This window comes from Numenius arquata, chromosome 12 (genome assembly GCF_964106895.1).
Source record: "Numenius arquata chromosome 12, bNumArq3.hap1.1, whole genome shotgun sequence".
Classification (NCBI taxonomy): Eukaryota; Metazoa; Chordata; class Aves; order Charadriiformes; family Scolopacidae; genus Numenius; species Numenius arquata.
Window position 1 is genome coordinate 23,072,959 of NC_133587.1, and position 18,689 is coordinate 23,091,647.

Genomic DNA, 18,689 nt, shown 5'->3' on the forward strand with positions numbered 1-18,689 from the left:
TCTAGCAGCTTAGAACTCCCCAAATAATGAACAGTAAGAATATTATGCTTCAAGTAAGACTGACTATTCAAAGAATATTCCCAAGATCCCTATGGAGGTAGTAGTGGATCTGATACTGTGACAAGTACATCTTACAAGACACAAGGCATTTTCAATTCTTTTTGCTGTTCTTTGGAAAACAGAGAGGCTACGTTGAGAGGCATTGTAGAGAGGCATTTCTTGCTATTTTTCAGGAGCAGCATGTGCTATGCAGTTTTGTGGTGTTCAGCATTATTTGGTGCTTATTCACGCTGTGTTTATGTACAACTTATGTTGTTCCTTACCTTGTTGGGCTGATCCCTGTCTGCATCTACACAGATGCCATGCTCACAGAGCACCTCAGATCCCGCCTGACAGTCATCAAACTTCGAGGCACAGCGAGGCCCGTAGGTTTCTGGAGCACAGGAGCAGCTAGTGGTGAAAGCAGGCAGAAAAATCAAAATGTTGCCTATCTACAGCACTTAAAGATCACATATTGCCATAGTAAGAGATCTTTCCACACTATTTTGTCTATGTGGTGTTCCTCATGAAATCTATTTAGCAATATTGGCAATGCCATTAGTAATCATGCACAGAGGCAAGGCTCCCGCTCAGTAGAGACTCAAAAATCACACTTCTGTATATCCATGAGCGTATGACCCTATGGGAGAATCCACAGCCTTTTTTTTTTTTACATTCATAAGCGCAAATCCAGAAAAAAAAGAAATGTCTAACACAAGACTTCAGCAGACTATGAGCCTGGAAATCTCCCCTTCACTCAGAGAGCACACAAACCTTGCGTTTCAGTTTATGACCCTCATATGATGCCAAGTGCCTAAACCCCTAATGTCTAGCAATAAGCAGAAAAGCCGTGTCTGGCCTGTCCCAGAGAGCAGGGTACCTTCACACCCACACCTCAGCATGTGGCAGCTGTTCTCCCAGAAGCAGCCCAGCTTTCAGGCGAGTGTGGCGGGCAGGAGGAGGCATTCGGGGCTGATGGAGTGGGAAGAACAAAGAAGTGGGCTGAAGGGATGCATCCTGCAGCAGGGATCTGGCTTGCAGGCTGCCAGCAGCATCACACCATTATTTATAGGGTACACCTTAGCCACAGCATCGTACATATGTGGTGAAAGTGAAATTGGGAGCTACTAAGCCATCGCGTAACATTTTCCTTTTCTCTGGCCCTTTATTTCTACACGGACCAAATCTGAGGCTCTGAAATACAACTGAAAGGGACTTAAACATGCAGAAAGCCTCCTAACAGTCCACTAGCTTTTTATAAAAATGACAGTGAGACACTTGTCTGGATGCAAGTTATATCACAGAATTGTCAGAGTTGGAAGGGACCTCTAGAGATCACCTAGTCTAATTCCCCTGCCAAAGCAGGGTTGCCCAGAGCACATCACTCAGGACTGCATCCAGGTGGGTCTTGAAGATCGCCAGAGAAGAGGACTCCACAACCTCCCTGGGCAGCCTGTTCCAGGGCTCTGGCACCCTCACCGGAAAGAAGTTCTTCCTCATATTTGAATGGAACTTCCCATGTTCCAGCTTCTGCCCGTTGCCCCTTGTCCTGTCATTGGAAACCACTGAAAAGAGTCCAGCTCCATCCTCCTTCAACCCACCTTTTAGGTACTTGTAAACATAGATAAGGTCTCCCCTCAGCCTTCTCTTCTCCAGGCTAAAGAGCCCCAGCTCTCTCAGCCTTTCCTCATCAGGGAGATGCTCCAATCCCTCAATCATCTTGGTTGCCCTACGCTGGACTCTCTCCAGTAGTTCCCTGTCTCTCTTGAACTGGGGAGCCCAGAACTGGATGCAGTATTCCAGTTGTGGCCTCACCAGTGCAGAGTAGAGGGGGAGAATGACCTCCCTCGACCTACTGGCCACACTCTTCCCTATGCAGCCCAGGATCCCATTGGTCCTCCTGGCGACAAGGGCACATTGCTGGCTCATGGATAGTTTACTATCCACCAGGCCCCCCAGATCCTTCTCCTTAGTAGTGCTTTCCAGAAGATCCACCCCTAACCTATATTGGTGCCTGGGGTTCTTCCTCCCCAGGTGCAGGACCCTACACTTGCCCTTGCTGAACCTCATTAGGTATGCTGTGATGTCTGCTGATGTCTGCTCCTCACAGAGACATATGGCAGGTAGAAACCCCTGTTGAATAGCTTTTAAGCTGACTAATGCAAACTACTCTGTAAAAGCATTTATCTGCAGAATTTGAATCAGGTTTTTCCAGTGCAGCTGATCTGGACCTTGGAGCAATTTATTAATAAGCTGCTACCATCCCTGCCAGGGTGTCACATGCTCAGCTGAAATAGCAGCTTGATAAGCCAATTGCAGGTAACTAAACGCTGCACCCAGGACAAGCAACCTGGATGAACTTAGGCTTAAAAAAACCACAATAGCTTAATGCTTAACTGCAGTCTGCAGTACTGTAAGACACATGTTGATTATTGTAAGAAAGGGCAGATCGACCAACACCATCTCGCCAGTGTAGTAGCTCAACTTGGGCAAGCACAGAGGCAGCAGCTCAGGGAACCAGATCACCTTTGTATGTTCAAAGTACATTCAGAGCTTCATGTTCAACTCCAAAGGACACAGCAAGGCAATCAGAATGGCTCCAAAGGAGGACAACAGCACTGTCTCCTGCCTAATCTGTCAAAGATTAATTTGCTACTCATCTAAGTTGCTCAGAGAACATCTTCAAGAAGTAGGTCACGTCGCAAGGAGCTTCAGCCGAATTGCAACGCACTGCCTTCGTTCTCTCCTGTTGCTGATGGCATATCATGATGAGGCCTCCATTATTTTGATTCTGACACAAAAGTCTGATGGACTTGGACATCTCACAGGCCTTTCATCCAAGTGATGCAATGTCCTGTTAAAGTCCTGATTCAGGAAGGTATTTCCAGAATACCTGCTCTTTTTCCTCATATTCCCGTGTTTTCCTGAATTATGGCTTGAAGCATGCAAGTAAAGAATCTGAACAGGGAGTGAAGGCTGCCTTATGCTCCATTTGACGGTACTTGATACAGCTCTTCAGCTGGTATTATCACCAGGGGCTATGGAAAGTTAAATATCACCATTTTCTTTACCCGCAGTCCATGCTGGTGCATATAACTACACCAGAGCAGGAATGGGGGAACCGGGGTTGCTGGGGCCTAGGAAAACTAGCAGCAATGTTCTCACAGTTGTTTAGAAGAGCCATGCCATGCTCTACCTGGGGATGGATTTGGCATCTGGGGAGTACTCAGGAGACAGACAGACAGTATATGAAGGGAGACTATGAAGACAGTACAATGGGGTTGGGGAGAGGGCTCAGTAATCACTCAATGTCTTCAATAATCCTGAGGGAATAATACAAGAGCAATAACATTAAGATTTAGATGACCTAGGAAGAGGTCCATTTCAGGAAGCACTGATTCTGCAGGCACTAAGGAGGGCAAGAATTACATTGGGGAGAAAACTTACAGGAATCATGACTGTAACTCAATGACAACACTTGTGAGAAAGGCAGAGGGTTTGTCCTCTCCAACCTTAATTTAGTCACACACCTGTACACCACATCTCTGAGCACAGTAAGAAACAACAAGTAAAGGCAGGCTGCTTTGTGTGTCATTTCCTTAACAAATGTCAGTGTTGGGGACAGCTGCAGGCAAGCTACAAACATCCTTTAAAATCCAAGAAAAGCTGACAGGAAACATCACACACCAATGACACCTCAGCAGACTCCGTGTTAACACTGAAGTGTGAGGAGCACTACAGGAGAACTTCTCTTGTGGGAGGTTCTTCCAAGTACTGACAAAGCATTATAAGCACTACGAGCGAATATTTGTGGGGGCTAAGATTTTCATGCTGAAGCAGGAGACAAAGTGCTTTGCAGAAAGCTGTGGCATGTTCTCCACCCTGGCTTGTTCCCATTGCACAAGGAGAGCTTTGCATGATATCTGAAAGTTATTTATTTACCAGATTATTCTATATTTTGGAAAATAAGATGCAGAACGTTCACGGGCTGGCTTGCCCTGTAAACAAGAGCACATTTCCTGAGAAGCTGGGCACAGCCAGAGAAGGATATGCTTCAGGGATCTCATGTCTACGGGGGCCCGCACACAAGCAGCCCAGGCACCCTCCTGGCCAGCCGGCTGCAGACAGCATTTCTCCTCCCTTTCTGCCTGGCAGCCCTGCGCATTGCCTGCTCCCCTGCAGTCTCAGCCATGCCTGCACTTCTGGAGGGGCTGGAGGCATTTCTGAGTGATGCAGTGCACTGGGAATGCCGGTGATCAAGGATGCCCATATATTCATGAGGTTTCCAACAGCTGAAAGCCTTTGCTGGGCCAAAGCTGTTCACCTCCTTCATCTCCTCACTTCTGTTGGTCTCAAGGGGGAGGTGATAACAGAGGGATGGTAACGGGGCTGTGCTAGGTGGGCACGTTGGCGAGTGCTGGTTACAGACCAGCATGCCGCATCTCACTGCCCTATCGGCACACCACGGTGCAGTAAATTTCCATTAAATCATCTGCACCTACAATGGAGAGCCAGGTCACCAGAGCCAGTCTCCGATTTGCAGCCTCCTCCTTGCCAGCTGTGTGAAAAATCTCCTCTTCTTGTGTCGAAGCAGGCAATGGCTCCAGAGAGCGTTCTGTGTCTGCGGTGGGCTCGAGTGTAGTGTATATTGAGGATTTTATATTCTCTCAGACTATAGTGCATAGGTATTAAACAGACTTAATCCTAGAACTTGTGCGGCAGGTATGATGTTTTAACATTTTTATCAAAGACATAGACAGAGGGATTGAGAGCACCATCAGCAAGTTTGCAGATGACACCAAGCTGTGTGGTGTTGTCGATACACCAGAGGGACGGGATGTCATTCAGAAGGACCTGGACAGGCTGGAGAGGTGGGCCCAGATGAACCTCATGAGGTTCAACAAAAGCAAGTGCAGGATTCTGCACCTGGGAAGAAACAATCCTCAGTATAAATACAGACTGGGGGATGAGGTAGTCGAAAGCAGCCCTGAGGAAAGGGACTTGGGGGTGCTGATGGACGAGAAGCTGGACATGAGCAGGCAATGTGCTCTCGCAGCCCAGAAGGCCAATCACATCCTGGGCTGCATCAAGAGAAGTGTTGCCAGCAGATCCAGAGAGGTGATTCTGCCACTTTACTCTGCTCTGGTGAGACCTCACCTGGAGTACTGTGTGCAGGTCTGGAGCCCTCAATATAGAAGGGACATGGACCTGATGGAGCGGGTCCAGAGGAGGGCCACCAAAATGATCAGGGGGCTGGAGCACCTCTCCTATGAGGACAGACTGAGGGAGCTGGGGTTGTTCAGCTTGGAGAAAAGGAGGCTCCGGGGAGACCTCATAGCGGCCTTCCAGTACCTGAGGGGGGCCTACAGGAAGGCTGGGGAGGGTCTGTTTACAAAGGCCTGCAGGGACAGGACGAGGGGCAATGGTTTTAAGCTGGAGAAGGGGAGATTTAGATTGGATATTAGGAAAAAATTCTTTACCATGAGGGTGGTGGAACACTGGAACAGGTTGCCCAGGGAGGTGGTTGAGGCCCCTTCCCTTGAGATATTCAAGGTGAAGCTCGACGAGGCCCTGGGCAACCTGGTCTAGTTGGGGGTGTCCCTGCTGACTGCGGGGAGGTCAGACTAGATGACCTTTGGAGGTCCCTTCCGGCCTGGACCAATCTATGAATCTATGTTGGGCACAAAAATAGCAAAGCATTTTACATAGGGGTTTTGTGCACAGCTTTGAAAAGTTACCTGTAGCTGCCTGGTGTGTTCACACAAGTGGCTCCATTCTGGCAGCCTAGCGCTGTTCCAGCATAAATCTGGCATTCATTAACATCCACCGAACACAGGAGGCCCTAAGATGAAATGGAAAATCAGTTTATTTTCCAAATAACTGAGAAACGAAGCAAACCATGGAGCCAATGTTTAATATAGTTTCCAAAGATACACAAACCATGGGCCACTATCAACACAGCTTCCCTTATGAAACATTATAACAAAACTCTATATTTCAGCTGTGTTTCTGTGACCCTGGTTATCAGTCAGACGAGGGATAAAATATTTCAGATGTTTGTACAAAGCATATGGACAGCATAATCCCACCCTACTTCCCAGCTTGCTAGCAAAAGGCTCAGAAGACTTTCTTTCAAACTGTTTCTATCAGGGGATGCTGTTTTATTAAGACTTGAAAGCACAGCAATTTTGACTCAATTCTTGTTGAGACAACTTTCAAGTTGAGAGCCCTTGAAAAGAAGATGTAACTTTTCCACCTCTAGTGCATGTAACAGCACCATTAAAGCCTTTGCCAGTAAAGTCTTTGGATTTAAAAATCTCAGAATGGGATTGGTTGCTTACACCCCCGTTTGTCTAATTTGTTTGAGCTTGAATAAACATCATTCCCTTCCCCCATTCTCTCTCTATCCTTGCGTAAGAGCAACAGCAAGGCATGCAGTTCAGCTCACTCTGCTCAGCAAAAACCAGAGACTAACTCTCTGCTGTGGGAACTGCCAAGCAATCACTGACTTCACGGGCCATCGCCTGCGGGTAACAGTGCAGAGTCTGCCCAATGGTTTGGGCTTCACTTTTTTTGGTATATATTGATATTGTTGAGAAGCAAATGTGCTGCCCTTAAACCTAAGAATGAGTGTGATAGTGCTGCTTTGCTGTTCAGTGTATCTCACTCTGTCCTGAGCAACCCTAAAATGCTACGCTTCATCACAGTTACACTAAGCCAGCTGTATCCTTACAATTAACACACTCTGCATTCAAGGAGGCTAAAGACTCACCTGCCAGTTGCTGGGACAGAGGCAAAAGAAACCATCCAGTGAATTTACACAGGTCCCTGAGTTCTCACAGGGGTTACTACTGCAAGCTTTCCTCTGGATGGCCTGAAACCCAGGAAGAAAACAGAAAAATAAGGTTCTGCTTATTTGGTGCTTCATTAGCATTTATTTTCAAGACAAACCTTTTTTTTTTTCCTTTTTTTTTTTTTCTTTTTTCATTCTTTCTTTCATTCCCCATCCCCTTTTGTTTTTCAGCAAGGTCGATTTGTAAAGGTTTTGATCTGTTTCGGTTATCCTTGTACAAAATAACGATTAATATGATTGGTCTTACACAAGATGGTCAGCTGCAAGCAACTAGGATGAGAAAAGCCCTGTAAGTACTAAATATTAATAGACACTGTTCTTGAGCAGCAGTCTGTGAGTCTAGATGGAGGGTTATCTTGTCTTATTGATTCCATGGGTGATAACTGCTTTAACTGGCAGCTATAGCTGTGCCTTGTCACAAGCTCAGTGGAGAAGCAGGTGATAGTTGAAAATTAGCTATTTCCAGTACCATATAAAATCCAGTTTGAATTCTCCAGGTATCTAGTTGTTGTTCTTGAGTCTACAACTGTTTTTCCTTTAAGGAATGCAGGCTCTGACACAGTTTATATTTTCCAAGAGGGCATTTCACCTCCTCTACAAATCTTAGCTTTTTTTAATCTTGTGTTACCAAAAAAAAAATTTCCTCATTAATGAATGAGAGGAAAGAAATAATTTTGCTATTTAATCATTGTAACCTCACTTCATTTACTTGGGGCTTGCTTTTTCATTTTTGATCTCCCGTTTCTTCCCATTTACTCACCTGCTCTAAGCTTTGAAGTTTGTTGTCAAGACTCACGATCTGCAAGAGAAATGCAAAATACAGTGTGCTTGGTATGGGAGCGACTGCAGAGGTATGTGCTGGATGCTGGCAGGCTAACAAAATATCTCCTTTTGAGAAAAGAGAACAGCTGGTGTTTGAAACCAGGTGACAGTTAGGTTCAAATCAGGCCTCTTTCACTGGAATTTCAGTGTTTTAGGCTGTTCAGAAAATGACAGCTCAAATATGTCCCAGTTTGGCTCCAAAAAGCAAGACTCAGGCTTGTGAAGATGTATTCAGGTGCTCAGCATTGAGAATGCAAATTTTCCAATGGGGTTGGTTGGGCGCTCATGTGTGTGTGTGTGCAAAGGATGGAGGTCTGAGACAGTACACCAAAAGCCATGAAAAGGCTCACCATATCTCAGTGGGTTATAATCACAAGCAGCAAACTGAAACCGAATCAGGGAATATGCAGGATATGTATTAGCACAATTTCCTAAAGGGACATCTCTTAGGCTATAAAATATTTTCCTATAAGGAACTTGTGGCAACACTTTAATAAAAGACGGTTAAACCAAGTTAGACAGAGACTGCTGGAGAAAAATCTTTAGTAGCAGGGAAGAGACAACACTTCTGCATAGGTCTTTTCTTTCCACTGCAAACCCCTATAGCCCATTTCACCTATGAAATGGAATGTCTGTGTCACACCTATAAGAACAGATAAGGTCGATTTCCTGAATTTAGTGGGATTTTACTTCCACAAAAATTAGAGGATATAGTCCACAGAGATGTTGACAGTGAACAAAAGAAGAATCCTGGTAACTGGAAATTATGGGATTTACAGGAATATTTCCATTGTCTCCAGAGTTGCTGAATAAGTATTTCAACATTAAACACAGACTCTGAGCTGATGTTAAATATGGACTCTGCCCCAGTTCCCTGAATTGGAGTCCAGAAATACTAAGATGAATCAGGTAGCAATGTTAATCTGAGGAAGGGAAAACCGGGAACACTGGAGGAGGATACCACAAGCGTATGGCTCACCTTGGAGGTCAGCAGAGCAACCTGCTGGGACACATTCTGAGAGGCCCCATTGGCTTTTTTAAGTTCTTGAATTTCTGCATTATTTTCTCTCACCTAAATTTAAACAACAGAGATAATGTGAAACAAGTGTGGCTTTTTCAAAAGCGTAGGAAAGTCTTGTTCTTGCTTAACTTTAGTATTATAAAGTCCACTTAAATACAGAGAGCTCTGTTACATACACAATTTAATCTTTTAATTATTTTCTGTAATGGCATAATTACTTTATGAGTCTGCAATAGCTTACTTTCACAGTAGAGTGCTGACACAGATAATATAAAATAACAGTCATAAAAACTACATCAAACATTTGCTAAGACCAATTCTGAAGACAATTAAACTATTAATGTGCAAAAATACAAACAAAACATATTAAGGAAAAGTAACTCTATCACCTGGCTAAAAAGTTCTGTAAGGTCTTCTTCATTAATTTTTATTTTCCCCAGTGTTCCAGTTCTAAATTCAATATTTTTGCTGGAGCCAGCGTGGAACACTAGATTACCGTGCTCCGAGGACAAACGAGGCCTGTTGCATTAGAGAAAAAACAAAGGAATCGTTTAGTTACACGTATCACCCAAAGAGCGTGTAAAAAAGAGCTGCAGTGGAGCCATTCTGTTCCCATTTACTGGCACTAAGAAGCCACCATATGAACAAACGCATCTGCAAACAATAGTACTTACTGCTCCTCATAAAGGGTTCTTTTCTGCCTCTTTTTCTCATAGTGGTTTGATTCCCAGCTCAATCCAGTAAGTAATAATAGTGCAACTAAAAGCCCAGGGGCAGGAGCAGCCCAAAGCATTGCTCTCCTCCAGCTGCCCCGCGCTGGAAGTGAAATCTCCAGGGCTGGATTGTTCTGTGGCGAGCCCAGGTGCCCTTTGCTCTCACACAGCTCCTTATTTCACAGGGTGCCCGGTGCTGCTGGCTCGTCTTGCGAGGGTATACTTTATCTCAGGTATCTAAATTAAAGATTGACAGCATGCAAATCACCAGGACATTATATGCATATTACTCTTTTGGTCTTTCGGTTTCAGGAGCTTTGAAAGATCATTAATTGAAATATGCCTGTATTTTATCATTCTGCCTTTGACCTTTGTACAGCTGAGCACCCCCAGGGTCTCAGAGCACCTTATAATCTGCAGCTGGCTGCTGCGGGGAAGGCTCGCTCTTCCCACATGGAAAGATTATTTAGCAGCAGTAAAGGATCAAAAAAAAAAACAAAACAAAACCCCAAACCACCAAACCCACATATAAAACCCATAGTGGCTGGCAAGGAATATTTGTATTGAAAGAAAAGCTTCCAGCTAGTAATTCATTGGGCAGATGACACAAACAAGTTAGCATTTACCAAACAGCATCCCATGGATTACAACCGCAAAATACAGTTTTAACCAAATATGGTTGCTCTGACTCAAGGATGACTCAGAGCCCAGATGCTGGGGAGATGATCGCTTACCAAGGGGACTGCATTTTGTTTGGCATGTGTAGACTGTCTTCATTGTACACACTAGGGCTCCCAAATCCAGGGCCAGCCACAGACAATGCAGAAGACCATGGAAGAATTCAAAGGAGGCTAAAAAGTAATTGAAAAATGCAAATTAACATGTTCTGAGAGCCGTAATTTGAATCTTGATTCCATTTCCCTCTACCCTTCAGCAGTACTTTGCAGCCTTCTCAAACGAAGTGTCTCACCCAGGTGAGACACTTGTCTGTACTTGGGCCTGAGACCCCAACACTGTTGCATCTGGAAGCCATGGCAAAGTCCATGTCTCGCCTCCTTTTTGCTTTTGCCAGAGTCTCCATATTCCACTTGCACAAGACAGAATCACAGAATCTTCATGGTTGGAAAGGACCTTTGAGATCGAGTACAACCACAAAAAACAAAACCAAAACCAAACAAACCAAAAAAACCCAGACACAACCCAACAATCTTGGGCACTAGAGCATGCCCTGAAGTGGCACGTCTACACGTTTCTTAAATGGCGACTCCACCACCTCCCTGGGCAGGCTGTTCCAGTGCCTGACCACCTTCTCAGGAAAGTCATTCTTCCTAATATCTAATCTAAACCTCCCCTGCCATAACTTCAGACCATTTCCTCTGGTCCTCTCATGATTCCCTTGGGAGAAGAGGCCACCACCCATCTCTCTACAACCTCCTTTCAGGGAGTTGTAGAGGGCAATGAGGTCTCCCCTCTGCCTCCTCTTCTCCAAACTAAACATGCCCAGTTCCCTCAGCCTCTCCTCATAGGACTTCTTCTCTAGACCCCTCACCAGCTTGGTGGCTCTCCTCTGGACACGCTCCAGCAGCTCAATGTCCTTCCTGTAGTGAGGGGCCCAGAACTGAACACAGCACTTGAGGTGAGGCCTCACCAGTGCCCAGTACAGAGGCACCATCACTGCCCTACTCCTGCTGGCCACGCTGTTCCTGATACAGGCCAGATACAGACTTTGCTGTGCTTTCCTCTCCCTGCTTAGGGGAGCTTGGTGTGTATTTTCCTTCCTCATGCTAGGAGCTACCTGAACCTCCAGGCCCACCACTGCTCATTTGGCTTTCCTTTTTGCTTAGTAGACAAGTCATTCAGGTTTCTCACATTTCAAAACTCTACTGAGGGGGAAAGAGCAGCATGAGTTGCAGCTGCTCTTCCTTGAAGGCAACAATAGCCACCATTCACTGGTCCTTTATGCCCCAGACCGCCACGGACCTCCTGCACTTCCTAACTCTGCCCAGCCTTCGTTTCTGCTCCAGTTGGCACTTGTCACCTACAGATGTCCCACAGATATGCAGGATGTGCCCTGGAGCTGGGGGACTGAATGAACTCTAGAGCTTTCACAGGCAGAAACGTTACGAGGTCAAAGCACTCTGGACGAGATTGGGTGCGGCAATAAAAAAAGATTGTCACCTCAGAAAGAGAGAGAGGTGGACTGTGAACATGAAGGTGAAGCCAGGACAGCTAATGAAGCCAGGACAGCTAACGTTTGTGGTAATACCACAGATAATAACGCGATCTTTACTATGAATAACTATAATTTCCGAGGTTACATCAGCTGCATCCCACCACTTCCACTGCTTTCTGTTGCTTGCATAAAACCTAGATTTTTATTACATTTTATTACCTGTGTTTTTCGAAACTTACCTCACAATTCAGCATGGCGTTAGCCTGCTGACCATCTTTCTTGTGCTCACGCAGATTGTGATGCAGGTAACCCAACAGTTACTGCTGCTGCCTAGAGGTCTGGAAGGGCAAAGGTGAAGCTCCTCCTGAATCTGTGGGGGACAGCCCATGCCACATGCCTGCTGGTGCAGTAGCAGCAGCTCAGCTCTCTGGGTGTTCACTTGCTCCACGGCAGCCTGTGGCCTCCAGGAGGCTATCAGCTGTTGCTGCCAGAACACAGGAACGCGAGGTGGAACCCCCATGTGTTGTCCTTTACCACCACAGGGGAGAGCGTTTACATGGAAATACAGACTCGCATCCTCAGTTGTTGAAAACCAACAGTGCTCCATTCAACCCGAGTTATGATATTTTACACCAAATGGGGATCTGTCCTCGCACATTTTTTTATTTCCTACTCTGCTCTTTGCTCTGAAACCTCTGTTCACATATAGGAGAGCATAAATAAATTATCGATGTCCCTGTCTAGTCGACAGGACACCTTCTGCCTCTGGGTATCCTGCTACTGTCCATTAAACTGGTGCTCACTAACATTCATGATGTCAGTTCTGATGTCTGTCTGGGGCTTTTTGCTTGTTTTGTTTTGGTTTTTAACAGCGTCCTGAGTTTTTATAACTGTCAGTTGGGCGTCAACTTGAAGCAACTATGGGCCAACTAAACCCACACTTCCCAGCAGGCTGGTTAAATGTATGCACACTTCAAGGTCTCTCTCATGAAGTCCATCGTATGCTGACAGTTTTCAGCCCGGACTTTGGCTGCAACCCGCAAAATCCTTCCTTTTCTCTACACATTTCTTTTGCATAGTGAGTATGCATTGCCCCTCTCTGCTGCATGTCAATCTTTGATTCAAGCTTCACTTTCCAACTAACTAACTACAATATACCGAATGACCAACAAGCAATAAACCATAGAGGATGTGGAAAAAGCTGCTGATGCAAGGAGGAAGAAGAAATAACTCTTTTCACCTTCTCTTCATGCAGGCTTTGTAGCTTAGAAATGGTTGATCTGAAGACCAGGTGACTTTGTCTATGCACAAATTACAGGATGGAAAGAGAGCTCTGGATATCTATCTAACCCTGGCATGACACACTATTTTCCGTTTCATTAGACTTTCCAGATTTTAGTTATTTACTTTCTATTCCTAGTGAATGCAGCTTAGGCTGGCCAAATTGGGAAACCTATAAACCATGTTAAGGAGAAAAATAGATCCCCACCTTGTAATTTTACTGAAATGCATTGGATTGGGACATCATTTTTGGAGGAACAGAATGGAAACCCTGCAAATGTCTGGCCTACGAACAGGGGCTGTTCTCTCTAACAAGGAGAACTGGCATGAACCCCTTCTCCCAGGACAGATCGCTCATTACCTCACTGACATTACGGCTCAGGAAACGCCTCTGAAGAGCATAGGTTGTGCACAGATTTGGCAGAAGAAATTGAGCATTTGTCTCTAATTCTGGTTGAAATCCTGCGCTAGCAGGGACTGCAATTTACCACCATCTTGTGTAGCTGTGTGAAATGAAATGGTGGTATCCCTCTCCTTCTCCAGCAGCATGTGCCTGCAATGCAAAGACACTGCTGTAGAGCACAACAGTTGACTCAGATTATGGCCAATATGCACTAATTTCACCTAGGAAGTCAACTCAGATGCAGGGACATGACATGAGTCTGTGACAATGCTCTCCTTTTATATGGATGAAGGACAAATGTTGGTGTGAATCCCAACCTGGCTAATTTTTTAATGAAAGACTAACAAATAATCCTTTATTTTGATCTATAGGTGAAAAAAAAAAAAAAAAATCCCTGCTGTTCAATGTTGTGACTCAAATTTTTGCAAATAATTATAAATCCAGCCCTGTTGCTGGTTTAATCCTGATTAGTGCATATTTACCTGAGTTTCCCCTCAGCTGAGGTCATGTTTCCTACCTGCATCAAATTTTGTTGGCGTAAACAATGCTTTTTATCGAATTCAGCACTTTTGGTGTGGCCCTGCAGCTTCCAGACAACTGAGCGCTAAGCTGGTATTAGGCACTATATGGAAGATAACAACCATAAGGTTTATGTCAAACAGAGGTGAGTCTGAAAAATAACGTTACCCTTCCTGTCCCTTACCCATAACCACCCATCATTGCTTCCTTCCTTCTCTTTCCACGTCTCTGGAGAGTTTTATGGCCGCAGCACCTTCCCCAGGGGCTACAGCAGCTGCAAGACCGCATTTCCCATGCCACTTCTTATGGATTTCTTTTACTTCTCAGCATACTGACCTCTGACACCTGCTTAAGATTTTGCTCCCTCAACAGGGTTGATGAAGTTAATAAGTTACCCACTCATGAAGTTAAACTAACTGGCCAGGAAATCAAGGTTTTCAGTTTTTAATAGCCAATAACAAGCAGCCGAGTTTTGATTTGGGCAAGTACTTCAGCTGGAATTGATCTACTGTCCTAATTCTCCCTCAGCATCTTTATCAAAATGAAGGCAGTTATATATTAGGTTTTTAGTTTCATTAAGCGACTTGTATTTTAAATCCTCTAGCTATCTTATTCTTCTTCCTACACACATCATTTCTACAAACCACCAACCACTTTGATGCTTCCTATTTTCTGTTCCGTTCTTTTTTGAAATTAGGTTCGTGAAAAGTTTCCAGTCAGTTACATTGGCTTTGTTCTTTTCTATTGATTATTCCAGTCCTTTTAGCACATTCCAATTGCTTTAACGTACACTGGAGTTATTTTTAGGGACTTCCATTTGCATAGTCATCATTGCTACTAATAACCCTAAAGCCATGACTGGACCTGGCTGCACAACCTCCCCCCGATTCATTCTATTCTGTACTGTTGGCTTTATCAAGAGGCTTAGATCTGAGCTAAGTCCATAAATCATTTCCTGTGTATTGATGCTGTGATTACAAATATTGACATTCTGTCACCATACAAACGTAAGGAAGGAAGAGTGATCATAACGGGTTAGAAAAAGATCCATGTAGGTCAGTTCCCTGTCTCCAGCAGTGGCCAGGAGCAGGTAGTTAGGAAATGAAGGGTACACGAAGGGGCAAGCACACGCAGTACCTCTCCTAGGTATTCTCTTGGCCTACATTTATTTGCAGCCTGGGAACTTCATCAGCCAGAAGTCTGCATACTCAGTACTCTCAAAGGATTTTTCTTCCATGAACTTGTCCAGTCTTCTCCTGAACTCGTCACCTTACAGCGCATGTACAATGAATGAGTAATGCCACACGGTAAGACAGACCAATATACAGTCAAAATGCCACTCAGAAATATTAATTCTGAGAAGAATCCCATTTTAAAGTGTAATATTTATAAGCACAATGGGATGTTTCTTTTATTTAAATATATACTAGGCAAACATTTGAACTAATCACAACTCTTGATTACTGCCTAGACATGAGAAAATACATTAGCAGCATCAATGTGCTTTGCTGCCAAATACCAGGTTGCAATTTAAAAATGTTTACAACATTACATTACAACAGCCCAGTGCATGGACAAAAGTACAAGATAAGCATGCTCTCAAGGAAGCTGGGATTTTGGGATGTATTCCTGTGTTTAAAATCAGAGAGGCTCCCCACTGGAGGAGATTTTAGGGGCTTCTTTGCTGTAGAGTTTCCTGAATCCCAGTGAAGGGTACCCAACCTGAGTGGTCCCCTGAAATTCCCTCCAACAACCCCTCTCACTAAAAGTGGTGTATTCCACTCAGCTTTATCCCCTCCAACTCTGCTCTTGCTTCATCAGAGCTCTTACCAAAAGATCCCTTGACCGTGCTTCCTCCGACTGTCAAAAGGACCAGGTGGAGGAAAGTCAAAGAGAAAAACTCGGTTGTCTTGACTTCAGAGATGGCTGCGTGGTCATCTAAGGTCACATATTTCTTTTCTTCAACAGCTGTATAAATTCCCCAACCCTTTTAATCAAATAAAGAGAAGAACAACACGTGCTCTTCATAATAACATATAAATTGACATACCATCACTACTCCATACTTCATTTTCCCTGGTGTCTTGGATATCAGTTATCTATTCAAAGAAGTTGTTATTAAACAAGCATAAGCTCCCCCTAATGAGGTTGTAGCACTAGAATGCTCATGTTTGCACAGGCAAAAGGAAAATGGTTACTGGCATTAATTTTTGGCTGTATGCCTAGTTTCTTATACTTTCACATTATTTTTCCTCAGATATTTCTTTTACCATTTCTACTTTATACACTATTTATGTAAGACTGCCCAGAAATGACTAGTATTTTTAACCAATTCTTACTCTGTCTCCTCCAAATCCTTACTAGTATGGCATATTCTTTAAACACCATGCAGAAAAAATCAAATGGAGCACATACGTGATTTCAAATATCTAATAGGCAAAACATATTAAACTGCTGAGGAAAAGAAATATAATTCAGTATTTATTCAATAAGCCAACAGAATGCAAAACTTCAGTATGAAGAGCAAACAAATAGACAAGAGAAATCAAAGGGTGAACTGAAAATTAATAGTTCATCCTTGAGATGTAACACATATTTGCTAAATTTTCTGTTTAGAAACGTGACAACTGCTAAAACAAAATTGTACAGTCATCGAAGCACTGGAACTGTTCAGATTTCTATTGAGGTGTCTCTTTAGAAAACAAAATGGGATTACCCATGACTGAGTTTAAGACATTTGGTAGTGTTATCAGATTAATGTTTTTCCAGCCTGGAATACACAGATCCCTGACAATCTTTATACTCCTCCTACGAGGGTCAGCAAAAGGCGAGACAAAAAAGCCTGTGGGCAGGAGCTTACATTCACTGCATGGAAGGATGCACCTCCACCGTAAAATTTTGAGTTCATGTATCAAAAAAAAATAATATTTAAACCTACTGCGTTAAACAAATGGTATTTTAGTAACTTCACAGCTACTTGGGTTTCTTCACGAGTATAGGAAATTCCTAGGTTAACTCAGGTAAAAAACAAGCTTATGTAGGTAAGACATTCTGTAAGGCAACCAGCAAGCTTCAAAAACGACTGCATAAATCTGACACCACCAAGTATGCCATCCTTTCCCTCAGTGGAGCTCCTCAAGTTTGAAGGAATGCAACCACATCATCTCACTCAGACAATGAAATGTATTTCAGACGCGCAGAATAAGTGAGCTATAAAACCAGATTCTGGAAGCCTCCTTCCATTTCCAGAGCAGTCTTTCAGATTTCACTCATCTACCTTTCAGCTGCTTTTGTAATCACATTTCATTGCTGTGAAAATGCTTAAGCTGAAGTTGCAAAGTGCAGCACTGATGTAGGCTGCAGAGCACTTAGGATTAGCAGACTGCTCAGAAAAGCAAGCAACGTGATCACCAAGTCAGGTCAAGCAGGTGCAACCCAAGAAAGCTCAGTAAACGAGCCTATTAATGACAAACTGATGGGATAAGCAGCAGTCACTCCATTTAGCTGCACTGGTATAACAGGGGGAAAATACAGAAATACACATTTACAACTCTGAAATCTGGTTCTTTCAAAGTATCTCCTTCACAAACAGCTCTGATTAACGAACAGATTTCAGACTTCACAATCACACTGAATTAAAATTCACTGTCAGCGTGTAACAGGCTGTATTGCTATATTAGTTTTAGATGCAGCTAGGTAACTTTCAACTTACACTTTAATAATGTTTGCTTGTAAGTGGCATATAAATCATTAAAACCTGTTTTACAAATCAAGGAATCGAAAACTAATTGTGAACAGTAATATTTTGCTAAATATTATTACAGTGAGGCAAATCAGATTATTTACATAGAATCATAGAATGGTTAGAGTTGGCAGGAGCCTTAAAGATCATTGAGTTCCAATCCCCCTGCCATGGGCAGGGACACCTCCCACCAGACCAGGTTGCTCAAAGCCCCATCCGGCCTGGCCTTAAACACTTCCAGGGATGGGGCATCCACAACTTCTCTCGGCAACCTGTTCCAACCTGGTTTAGCAGAACCTGTTCCAACATGGTTTAGCAGAAAGAAATTCCAATTTATACATAGAATTGATCTCCTTTGTTTTCATTTCAATATTTGGATAATGTTAGATAGCAACAGATCTTCCTATTATCACATTTCTCCCAAGAACAAGACCATACAGCTACCAGTTACTGATCTGGCTGATAAATCTACACAATAAACACCATGTAAACAGATAACTACGGTTCATAACTGTGCCAAAAAGACACTTGCTCTTTGTAGTTTAGTACTATGCACGGACTAACATTAATCTGGTATTTTTTTGCCATGACAGTACTATAAGAGACCAGGTAAAGACAGAGGCCAAGCTCATCCTTCTCTAGAGCCTAGTCCAGAGCTCTTTTAGGAGAATCAATTTCCATTTCTCTTTTATAGCTGGAACAGCCCAAGGAGTCCAAAAGTTCCTGGGGAATAAGACAGGGTGAAGAAGGTCAACCCAAGGTTTTCCTGGTTTAATAGTCCAGAAGCAGCATACAAACCACCACTGAAAAAGAAATACCCAAGGAGTGAGCGTAAGATAAAGTATGGCACAAAATAACAAAGGACTAAAAAAGTAATCCTTTTCTTTTTCAGGACTAGGGCAGATGAGAATAGCTCTACAGCAATTCTGTTTCTATAGTCTTTAGCTTCTCCTGCATTACCAAGCCCAGATGCAATACACTCTGACTGTTCCTATGTGATCCCATAGAAAAAACATGCAAACAACCAAACAAAAACCAGTCTTTCAGGACTGGCAACTTTGACAACTTACTGCTTTGGTGCAGAGGAAATATGAACACTCTATGAAATCCTTCAAATCCTTCA

The 18,689-nt window shown here is 43.7% G+C and overlaps 1 protein-coding gene across 1 annotated transcript in view; it reads right to left on the minus strand.

The window, feature by feature from the left end:
- Positions 1–9,528, minus strand: part of CUBN (cubilin) — a 148,944-nt gene extending 139,416 nt beyond the window's left edge. The window contains exons 1-7 of the mRNA XM_074156956.1: positions 9,410–9,528; positions 9,125–9,254; positions 8,694–8,786; positions 7,653–7,691; positions 6,812–6,913; positions 5,778–5,881; positions 324–450 (exon numbers count right to left, since the gene is read on the minus strand). Coding sequence (XP_074013057.1) covers positions 324–450; positions 5,778–5,881; positions 6,812–6,913; positions 7,653–7,691; positions 8,694–8,786; positions 9,125–9,254; positions 9,410–9,528 — 714 coding nt within the window. The remainder of the gene's footprint in view (positions 1–323; positions 451–5,777; positions 5,882–6,811; positions 6,914–7,652; positions 7,692–8,693; positions 8,787–9,124; positions 9,255–9,409) is intronic.
- Positions 9,529–18,689: the final 9,161 nt, after the last annotated feature.